The sequence below is a fragment of the Heliangelus exortis genome, chromosome Z (genome assembly GCF_036169615.1).
Source record: "Heliangelus exortis chromosome Z, bHelExo1.hap1, whole genome shotgun sequence".
Lineage (NCBI taxonomy): Eukaryota > Metazoa > Chordata > Aves > Apodiformes > Trochilidae > Heliangelus > Heliangelus exortis.
In genome coordinates this window covers 54,610,686-54,622,262 of record NC_092454.1, presented here as the reverse complement: position 1 = coordinate 54,622,262, position 11,577 = coordinate 54,610,686, and the positions used below count along the sequence as shown (strand labels likewise).

General features: G+C 47.4%; 1 protein-coding gene across 3 annotated transcripts in view; it reads right to left on the bottom strand.

Moving 5' to 3' along the window:
* IDUA (alpha-L-iduronidase) overlaps window positions 1–5,031 on the bottom strand; it is a 48,421-nt gene extending 43,390 nt beyond the window's left edge. For 2 of the 3 annotated variants that reach the window (XM_071731217.1, XM_071731218.1), the window contains exons 1-2: window positions 4,409–5,031; window positions 1,248–1,388 (exon numbers count right to left, since the gene is read on the bottom strand). In XM_071731217.1, coding sequence (XP_071587318.1) covers window positions 1,248–1,388; window positions 4,409–4,539 — 272 coding nt within the window. In that variant the 5' untranslated portion in view covers window positions 4,540–5,031. The remainder of the gene's footprint in view (window positions 1–1,247; window positions 1,389–4,408) is intronic. The other variant, XM_071731220.1, reaches the window with a different exon arrangement.
* Window positions 5,032–11,577: the final 6,546 nt, after the last annotated feature.

Here is an 11,577-nt window from a genome sequence, read left to right as displayed (position 1 = left end):
AACAGTAATAAAATAGTGGCAGCTTTCATCTGAACCTCTCAATAAGTCAGACTTCTTTGAAAGCTGTGGGGCTTTTTTTGCTGTATTGTGTCTTCAAAGCTTTTGCCAAAGACTCATCTACCTGGAAAGGAGCATAACACACGATGACCTGAATATTAAACCTGATGTACAGCCAGGCAGAGCTCCAGTTACACATGTAGACAGCTGGGATGTGGACAGGAACTGAACTCTCAAAGTCTGGCTTCTACTAGCAGTTCTTAACAGCACTGAGCAGCTACTGGAATGCACCCAGTTAAAAAAAGCTGCACTAGACCTTAGTATGACTGAAAATCAAGATGCTGAGGCCTGCACATTTGAGCTGGACAAACTGGAGAGGAGGATCCAGGTGAACCTCATGAGGCTTACCAAAACCAAGAGCCAAGTCCTGCACCTGGGTCAGAACAATTCACACTATCAGTACAGGCTGCGGGATGAGGTGTTAGAAAGCAGCCCTGCAGAAAAGGACTTGGGGTCACTAGTGGATTAAAAGCTGGACATGAGCCAACAGTGCACACTTGCAGCCCAAAAGACCAATTGCATCCTGAGCTGCATCAAAAGAAGCTTGGCCAGCAGATCAAGAGAGGTGACACTGCCACTGTGCTCTAAGAGCTGACCTGGAATACTGCATCCAGCTCTGGAGCCCTCAATACAGGAAAGACATGGACCTGATGGAGCGGGTCCAGAGGAGGACTACGTAAGTGATCAGGGGGCTGGAACACCTCTCCTATGAAGACAGGATGAGGAAGGTGGCATTGTTCATCTTGGAGAAAAGGCAGCTCTGGGGAGACCTAATAGGGACCTTTCTGTATCTGAAGGGGGCTTACAGGAAGGCTGGAGATGGACGGTTTGTATGGGCCTGTAATGACAGGATGAGGAGCAATGGTTTCAAATTATAGAAGAACAGATTTAGGTTGGATGTTAGGAAAAAGTTCTTTACTATGAGGGTAGTAGAAAAATTAAATAGGTTGCCCAGGGAGGCAGTTGAGGCCTCATCCCTAGAGATACTCAAGGTGAGGCTTGACAAGGTTCTGAGCAACCTGATCTAGTTGAGGGTGTCCCTGCTTACCGCAGGGAAGCTGGACTAGATGACCTTTAGAGGTCCCTTCCAACCCGAATTATTCTGTGATTCTACAACACAAAAGTGAGCACCTGTCAGACATTTTAATGTGTCACATTTTTCCAGACTTTGACCTGAGGTGTTTGCTTACCTGAGAGTAACTAATTCCAGTAACCAGTGAATTCGAACTTGTTCAATGCCGCCATGTGGAACAGAAGAAATGTAAGCAAGATTCATCTCTTGGTCTTTGCTCAGGTCAAACAGGTCAGCACGGCTGTGAGGTAATGGAGGGCTTCAGGAAAGAAGGGACAGAAAAGAACACATTGCAATATTAACTAGCAGCTACAGGGTACACAGAGATCCCTATGCCAAGTCCCTATACCACCTGCAAAATCCTTCTGGGAACAAGGAGCACTGCCTAACACTGCCCAACATGAGATGAAAGCAAAATGGAACTGCAGGTTATTTAGGGTTGACTGGCTATACATACAGTTTGTCAAAGTGGAATACGACTCAGGTGCATCTCACTGCCATGCTTAAAGGAAAGTATTACAGTCATCCTTGCACAGGTAGCAACCTCAGGCAGCAGTGGCCTGAAGAAGCCATACAACAGCAGTCATCTTGTCTCAGGAAGTAATAAGGGCGCTCAGTGTCTTTTGGGCATCAGAGCTGAAGTCAGAGTTGATGAGGTCTGGAGAAAGACAAAAGGCTTGGATCTTCTTGCTTAAGACCATGTCATGACATCAACTCTTGCTCTGCTGTAGAAGCTACACTTACTAGAGGTAGACTTAGACCCTCAGAGCCTTCACATTTTCCATCCATGTTAAATTCACTCCTAAGCTTAAGGAAGCAAGGGAATACGTGGCTTGAAGCTGCCAGCAGTTTGACCTGCTCATGGCAGTACAGCAATGACCATATTAACATGACTTCAGTGTCTACTTATTCCATTGAAATTAAAATAATTCCAGGCCAAATTTCTGCTGCCTTTATCTCCACAGAGAAAGAGCTGCAAGATCTCACTCCCACCCTGTGAAAATCAGAAAATTAGAAAGCTTCCCAGTTCACTGGATTTGGGAATCTTTAAGAGACTCTCATCACACTTCCTAGTAATGTACAAACTATAAGTGTTAAAGCACATGTATTAAAACAAAGATAAAACAACGCCCCCCAAGGTGTGGTAAAATATTTCCAGGTGTCTTTGCACTGCAAAGAGAGACTACTTGTTCTGTAACAGACTTTACTCCCTGTGTAAGGGGAAAACTAGTACAGTTTATGCTTTGCCCACTGTGATCTGTCTCCTCTGATGGGTGGATCAGCTCTGTGCTGCCCGTTACTGTGCTGGGAAGAGCCATACTGCCATACTTTCCTCCTCTGGGTCTGTCCATATATTCATACCACCCCCAAGGAGCACACTGAATGAACCTGCTGCTGTTTAACCATCAGTGCTCAAAGTGAGAAAGGCCTGACCATACCAGAACAAGAATGTGATGCAGCTTTGGTCCTAGCTAAATCACTGACAGTCTATTACCTCATCTCCTGCATCCTCATCTGAAAGTTCAGAGATTATATCCATGTAGTGGTTCACATGGTTCAACCAGCAGATACAAGATCCTCTGCACAACTTCACCAGCATACAAGACACTTAAAACTCCTCTCCCTGAGATTTCTTCAAGCCACACAAGTGAAACTCAGAAGTTACCAGTTCTACTTTTACTAAAAATGTAACAGACATTTGGATCTTTTTAATTGTTCCGGTGGGTAAGGACACTGTTAGTTATCAGTTTTTGAAGGAGTGCTTTACTACTGCACTGCTGCAGTTCAAGCAGTGGCAAAGAAAGAAGCCAAGGCATAAAGCATTCACATTTTTCCTTAATCCACACTGAACACACAATCTGAACAGTCTGCTAGAGAGTAACCTCACAGAAACCATGACAAGATAAAAAAGAAAGCTGGCAAAACAGTGGGTTTAGACATCAGTATGTCCTTTCCTGTCCTGAGCGGAAAGCACCAAGCCAGCAGAACATCCAGTCTTGCAGTCTCCCAGGTTTTAGGTTTTATCAGCTGTTGATCCACAGCTGGGCAGTTGCCCAGCTGTCTGAAACTGGAACACAGTAAGGAAGCTTTAATAACTGGAACACAATTCTGTCACAGTGTGAGCCTTACAAGGAAGCTAGGAGCCCACAGCTTGAGAAATACAGTGTTGGCAAGGTGTTACAACTGAATGGTTGCTGGACCATGGAGAGCCTCTGCTTCTTCTCCTCTGCCTTCCCCTCACATGCTTTTCATGTTTGCAGCTTTCCATATTACTTCCATATAATTAAAATCATGGGTTTTCTTGGGCTACAGTTCAAGTGGCAAAATATACTCTTTTTTAGGGTATGTTTTCCATTAACCTATCCTAGCACTGCAAGCAAAACATAAAAGCCAAAAATGAAACAGCAGAAGGGTAAAAATCCATCAAGCCCAAAAACTTCTCTTCATGAGAATGCATTTTAGGTCCTGTTCTGTTTTCCCACTGACATGGAAAATCAACACGTATGTACCTGATTCCATCCCTGTTGTAACTCTTTCTTACAACTGTCATTTAATCCACTATAAGCTCATGAGGTCATGTAAGACCTCAGACTAAAATATGAACATGGTTGAGGAATGTACCATCTCTTGCTTTTGAGCTTGCTAAAAGTCTTCATGTCTCTCACAAACCTTGAAGGCTGCCCTGCTAACCCTGAAAGATTGGGCCTTCTCTGAGCCCCAAAGCACTGCCAAGGTATGAAGAGGGAGAGGTGAGATTTTTGTACACTCCCACCAATCCCTCTGACTTGCAGTGACTGGGCATGCTGGCCTCATCAGCAATATGGTACACGTTCAAAGTATACTGCAAGTACAACAAACCAGAACTAAAAGGTAGTGTTGGTTCTATTAAGGGACTGTGGCAATGGACACACTCGGGAGTGAATGAGTTCTGAGTAAGAGCGCAGGAGCAGTTCTGAGGAGCAGGAAGGAATTCACCAGAGACGGGAGCGGGTCAGAGAGGGGACTTGGACCCGCGACCCGCTTTGCTCTGTTTACATTTGCTGGCCGCTCCCCTCGACCAGCTCTGCGCAGGTCACACGCCAAGCAGCCGAGAGCAGCCAGGTACCGGGCCCTCCTGAACCGCAGCAGCCGGCCGGGGGAGGCCTGGGTTCCTCCAGCAAGGCCAAGCCCTGGGTCCCCCTGCCTGAGGAGGGAGAGGGGCAGCCGGCTCGCACTCAGGCTGCTTCCCTCCGGCGGAGCCTGGCCTACGGCAGCGGCCCCAGGGCTGTGCGCGCTTACCAGAAGCCAGTGCTCCTCCAGAAGTGCTGCAGGGGCCGCTCGGCTCGCCGGACATCCACGGACACCAGGTAGGCCGCCGAGCCCGCACCGAGCTGCACCGCCAGCCAGAGCAGCCACAACAGCAACCCCATGTCGGCACAGGGAGCCGAGCACGGCAGACTGGAACCGAGAGGAGTCGAGCGGCGCCGAACAGAACCGATTTGGAACCGAACGAAGCCGAGTTAATCCGAGCGGAATAAAATCTAGCCGAACGGAGCCGAGTGGAGCCGAACGGAGCCGAGTGGAGCCGAATGGACCCGAGTGGCGCCGAGCCACCGGCTCTAGCTGCCGAAGCAGCGGGGCATCGGCGTGCGCCCATGTGGGGAGGGGGCTCCGTACCCCTCCGCCCTGCGGGCAGCGCATGGCAATCGGGGCAATCGGTTCGACCACCGCAGCCCGAGTAGTTGGGGTGCTGAACTTCAGGCTCCGGCGAGAGCCTGCGTGTCCCTGCGTACTTCTGCCTTGTTACCGGTGTTCCGGCTCCGTCCAGCGGGCGGGGGTGGCTCCGTCGAGCAGCTGACCGGCGGTTACGGCCGTTGCTTTTCCCGCCGGTGCCGCGGGAGGGAGACAGGGAGGGAGGGGGGGGGAGGGGGGTACAAGGAGGCTGTGGGGGACGAGGAGGCAGGGAGGGCCGCGCTCCCCGTGCTGCCTCCCGGTCTTCCGTGCGGCACAGCCGTGTGCAAGGGGAGCAGCAGCCCCGCGCCTTGTATCGAGGGGCGGAACAGCCTTCCCTGAAGGACCGTATTAGCGGGAACGGAGCTACGTCCGTCTTTTAAGCCCAAATATATTTCATTATCACGGTACGGCAGAGAGGTTTAACTGCACCTCATAGTAAATAGGGTGTAGATTGGCTTTTTAAATGCAGATTTCATACAGTCTTTTTATGAAGTGCTTGTATGAATGAATGAATTGTATGTATGAAATGTATGTCTTGCTCAGGATCCGTGTCTGTTGCCTTCGGGAACCCTATCAAGCCTTGCTGACTACAAGAAAAACCTGGGAAGTTTGGCCTCCCTTCCACATCTCCAGATACTGTGGAAGCATATAATTTGGAGTTTGTTGGTTCTGATGATCTGGATGGATGAGGCGCTCCACTCTGATTTCCAATAAAGACTTAGGATTTAGCAGGGAAAAGAGTGGGCGTCTGAAACAGAGCTCACCCCGGGGAAACTGCAGGGAGCTGAGCTGCACATAGATACACAAGAGATCAAAGTGACAGCTGTGTCCATGATAATCAAGGCTATCAGGGAGCAACCAATATTTATTACCCCCAAATCTCTGGTATTTCATCCTCTTTCATCAGAGCTCTCCCTGAAGCAGCTGTGCCAGAGCTAGCAGAGGGGAAGTCAGACATTTACTCAGATTACAAATATAATAACTATTAAAAGACTCTGCATAAATAGGTTTATGCCATTTCTAATCCTGCTTGAGCAAGGAGGTTTGGTGTCTCAAGTGTCAAACTGGAACCCACCTCTAAGAAACTGCAAAGTGTTTTGGTTCTGACTGCTGCCATTTTATTGCTCTAGAGCTTTATCTTAATCTTGTGGCCTTCCATCTGTGTGGGACTTTTTGTGAGCTTACAAGGCTCTCAGCCAGAATTCAGGCAACAGCATTACACGTAGGAAGGGCAACCTGGCATTGTGACTTGACTCTGGAAAGAGGAATTTCCCTAAATTCCCCAGGGCTGCTTATGCTGTTCAGGGCTCAGTTCTGGTTTCCAGTGCCTTGGAAGAGCGGCAGGGCCAAAGGTGAGCTTTAGTGAGGTTTGCATGCAGGATATTCTTCCAGGAAATTTCAGTTTGACAGTCAGGGCTTCTGCAGGGGCTTACTTCTCCAATATCCCCATTTTCTGAGAAAACCCGAGGAAGGTGTTAGGAATTGAAAGGCAGAGTAAGATGGACTCATACAACCTGGTGGCCAAGAGGCAAGCAAGTCAGCCCTATGCTGTTAGCTGCAACTTGAGCTAGGGCAACTTCCTTTTGGGGTGAGTGCTGCTGCCCAAACTTCAGTGGGGGCTGTAGGCATTTTCACCATTTGGAAAGGATGGTGCATGGGGGGGGGAGGACCTCACTGATACTGCCTTTCTTTTTGTCTTCCGATCCAGAAAGGTAGACTGAAGGAGATGAACATGTGACTGCCAAATGTCCTACTGTGTTTTTTTGCTTTTTAACAGCGACCATGCACCTCATAGCCTTTAACTATGAAGAGTTCATTATGGGGCAGGCACAGATACCAGCACCTCCAGTACCTGCCTGCAATGGACATGGAAGCTACCCCTTCCAGAGGAGTCAAAAGCTAAGCCCCAAACCAAAGACTTACCTTCAAATGTAATAAAAAATATATTTACAAGGGAGAAACCCCATGGTTTCTGTGATAGACTGTCCCCACTGGTATTAGGAATGTCTGAGCCTTCACTTTTCCTCAGAAACTGCCAAAGCAGAGCTGTTGTATTTCCACTTGGCTGACTCCAGAGTCACTTCTGGAAGAAAAGGTGTCACACCAGAGCTATGTCCATCTGGCCAGCACTGCAGGCCTGGGGCAGAGTGTCTGGAAAGCTGCCTGGCAGAAAAGGACCAGGGAGTGTTGGTTAACAGCAAGCTTAACATGAGCCAGCAGTGTGCTCAGGTGGCCAAGAAGATCAGTGTCATCCTGGGTTTTATCAGAAATAGTGTTCCCAGGACGAGGTAAGTGATCGTATCCCTGTACTTGGCACTGCTGAGGCTGCACCTTGAATATGTTGTTCATTTCTGGTCCTCTCACTACAAGACAGATGTTGAGGTGCTGCAGCGAGCCCCAAGCTGCAGAGACGTGTCACATGTGGGTCTGGCGCCTCGTAGCCCACAGCAGAGGAAGCATAAGGACAGAGGAGGGAGAGAAAGATCAACCTTGGGACAGCTGCTGGATCTTAGGCTGGAGAAAGCACAGTACAAAATTATTCTTCAACTTGTGCATCTCCATAGTTTCCATAGCATGGGCAGCCTTAGTAAAAAGCTAAGCCTTTGTAAAAAGCTAACTCTGAAGTAATTCTGTTACTTGCAGGAGTCCAACAAGCTGTAAACAGCTGTCTCCACCTCGTATGAGCCCTGCTCATAATTGCCAGCTACATACGAAACAGTTTTAACAGCAACACAGCAGAAATCTTGGTACTGCTTTTCTCATGGAAGACTTGTTTTCAAAGCTCAGCTTATGATAGTGTTGCAGCTTTCCCCCAGGATTCGGCGGGCTTTGGGAACCTTGGGATTTCATTGCTTCTCTTCACTGATTCGTCCCCAAACCTTGGGCTGAGTACTTGAACTGGATGTGGCCTGCAGCTATCTTGCTGTCTTGCCTCAATGGGACAGTCTTACACTGCTTAAAGACCTTCCAGCGCTAGGTTTCTGCCAACAGCAGATGGCAGAGGGATGTAGTATCAGCTTCCTGGTGGTCATTGCCTCTGCTGCTTCTTGCTTTTCCACAAGGCGGCAGTGGTCAGCCCCAGCCAGAATTGGGATGTGCTTCAGGTACACTGGTGCTCTCCTGTAAGGCACTCAGGAGCTTCAAGGGCCTGGGGACATATTCTAGAGTTGAATGGTCAGCAGTTTGGAATTAGGAAGGGCTGACCATTTGCGTACAAGAGATCAGGATGCTTTACATCCCTATGTAGTGTGGAATAAAGAATCATCATGGTTCGAAAGGTCCTTCCAGCTGTCAGTCCTACACCCCCTTAACTACTGAATCATATCCTGAAGCACCACATCTACCCGTTTTTTAAATTTCCCCAGGGATGGCAACTCCACCACCTCCCTGGGAAGTTGGTTCCAATACTTCATCACTTTTATGGTGAATAAATTTTTCCTAATATCTAATCTGAACCTCCCTTGCCACACCTTGAACCTATTTCCTCTTGTCCTGTTGCTAGTCACTAGGCAAAACAGGCCAACACCCACCTCACTACAACCTCCTTTCAGAGAGCTGTAGAGACCAATAATGTCTCCTCTCAGTCTCCTCCAGGCTGAACAGCTCCAGCTTCTTCACCCTTTCCTCATGAGACCTGTTCTCCTGACCCCTCTCATCAGTCTAGTTGCCATTCTCTACACCCTCTCCTCACCTCACCAACCTCAGTGTGGTTCCCTACTGTGGCACGCAAAGCTACACATAGCACTTGAGCTGCAGCCTCATGAAGGCTGAGCACAAGGGTGAGATCACCTCCCTGGTCCTGCTGGTCACCCTGTTTCTGATACAGGCCAGGATGCCCTTTGCCTTCTTGGCCACCTGGGCACACTGTTAGTGCAGATTCAGCCCACTGTCAGTCAGCACCCCCAGGTCTCTGCTCTCTGCTGGGCAGCTCTCTGCCACTCCTCCCCATGCCAGTAGTGCTGCTGGGGGTTGTGTGGCCTAAGTGCAGGCCTGGCCTTGTTGAAACTCGTAGTTTTTGCCTTGGCCAAGCCCATCCCAAGGGTTTCAGATTCTTCAGTGTCTGCTTCTTGCCTGGTGCCACACCATCATTTTATTTTCTTTTTCCCAACTCCTAGTTTTGGTGTGGAGACACAATTCTGAGAGGTTTTAGAAATGTTTTATGGCTTTTGCTGTGGACTTTCTGGACTTCATAGCCAGGCTGCAGGTCCCCTGCACTCTGAGATACTTGTATGCAACATAATTGTTTTATGTTTAGATGCAAACACCAAACTCAGAGTGATTAAACCACTTCTTAGCCCTTGACAAATGTTTTCTTTGCTTGGTTTATCTAAAATGTGAATAGGAGGCCTTGTTATCACCTCTGCAGAATACAACAAATAAATTAGAATCGTGGAGATGCTTGCAGTTCCAGACACCATCCATCTGCATATCTCTTAATATCCCAAAGCTAAATAAATCCAAGGACAGGATTTGACATCTCCCTGTACTGGTGATACTGTCGTTCTACCCCAATTTTCACCCAAGGCTAGGGTCGCTCAGTAAGTACTTTCTCATTTTTCCAGGGACGTGGATCTTACCATCCAGATGTCACTTTATCTCCCACTTTGATTCAGATCAAGGACTCAAGTGGGTTGCTTTGCTTCACTTTGGCATTGTACATCTGTTTTTGTATTCAGAGATAAAATGGTATTCATAATTCTCTCATTACAAGTACTAGGCCAAGGGCCTTACATTAACCCATCAGGGTGTGGTCTTAGGGCTTGTCCTGGCCTGAGTTTGTTTTAGCTGTGATAATGATTGTTTGGTGGCTGGGTGACTGCTGCCTAAATTTTTTTATCTTGGTGAATACCATCAAGGGTAAAATTTTTCAGGGTTTAGCAATGGACAGCTGGTCCCCATGATAGAGAGAGCTCAGGACTATTGAAGGCCATTAGTGCTCTCAGGCCCTGGATAAACTTCTGTCAGTACAAGGAGTCATTGTGTACTTCCTTATCGTAGCTAAAATTGCAGGAGATTGTGTCAGAAACAATAGCAGAACTAATGGTTCCTCGATGGAGGGGACTACTGTGAAGGTGGAATGTTCTTCCTATGCTGGGATGCATGCTTCTTCCTCACGAGTATTGTGGTGCTGGGTTCATGCTAGTGTGTCCTCCTTCTGCACTTGAGTGGAAAATAAACCCACAAGATTTTATTTCTGGTTGTAAAGTCTTTGCTTTACTCCACTGTCCCTGAGCAAAGACCTACCCTGTGTTTAGGTGTCAAAGTTTAGCTGGGAACAAATTAAAACAAAGCAGACTTTTTCAGAAAAAAATTCAAAAATAGCCCCAAGCAGTGCTCAGGCAACCGACTTGCAAACACTGGCACCCTACCTTTGGTGAAGAAATTGTCATGCCAAGGACTCAGTGTGATATCAACTTTCTGCTTAGAGAGAGCTTATGTCCTCCCTGGGTATTGGGACTTAAAAGGACAAAAGGAGACTAAACATAAGGGCAGAGAAAAGAGATAGATACTGAGATTTTAAAGTACATCCATCTTAATCTTATTTTCGGATTGTTATTAGTGTAACTGTGCTATTAATAGTGATGTTATGTATTTTAGTTAGACATTGAAGACCTCAAGAAGACTAACAGTAGATTCTGAGCTCTGTATATCACCTGTGTTCACTTTTGCCCGTAGAAAAATTCAGTTTATGTTGTAGAGAGGTTGTTGTACAGATACCAGAAAGAATGCCAATGCTGTTACATAGCAGCCACCTTCCTTACATCAATTGTGCCTGTGGTCATGTATAGGAGAGACAACACTATGTTGGCTAGCTGAGGATGATGTGCCTTGCATCCTTCTCACAAGCCACCTTACCTCCTCGGTTTCCTCCTTGGGTGCTTCAGTTCCTCAGGGCAAAAATCAGCATTCATATGTGTGGCACCCCACATCAGTCAGTTCTCTTTCTGCTCCTTTAGATCCTCTGGAGGAATGAGATTATGGATTGCATGTGTTTATATACTTATGGTCAGAGCATGTTCTACCTCTGCCTTTGAGGAAGGAAGGCTGAGTCAGGAGGAAAAACCAGATTTATGCCTCAAACTTTGGATTGTCTTTGGTACTGTCATTTCTCCTAGAGCTGGCATCAGCACACAAGGTGGACAGGGTGTTGGGAGTAGATTCCCACAGTATTCTTGGCCAAGAGCATAAAAAAAGATGAAACATTGAAAGAGTATTTACCGAGCTTCTTCAAGCTTCATGCAAAGATAAAAGATTTACCTTTTGCTGCAATGTCCATTTACAAGGCTTCCTTAGAAGAGCACATGCAGTGTCAGTTCCTGTTTCTTTCTTATGTTCTACTTGACTGCAAGCAGCTACAAGGCTTTTCCTCAAATTTGTGATGGTCTAGCACATCTCAGTCAGCTTGTGAGCATGTGTAGATGATTCCCTCCCATGCCCAACATGACAGCTTCCTGGGAAGTCTTCTGGCCTGAATGGTCTTTTCTGAAGCTGTCTCAAAGGTGCAGCTGAAACTGGGCTCTGGCCTGCTCACTTTTCTGTGCTGTTCAGCAAATCTTACTCTGTGCATATGCACAGAGTCTTTGTAATCCTCAGGCAAAGTAGTCTGGAAGTTAGAAAGGGGAAAATACAACCTCTCCCTCACCATCACCCATGTGCTTGGATGGGCAAAAACATGAATGTCCAAAAGCAGAAAGAGGAACATGTGGCTTCAGAAGAGCACAGCTGTCAGGAGC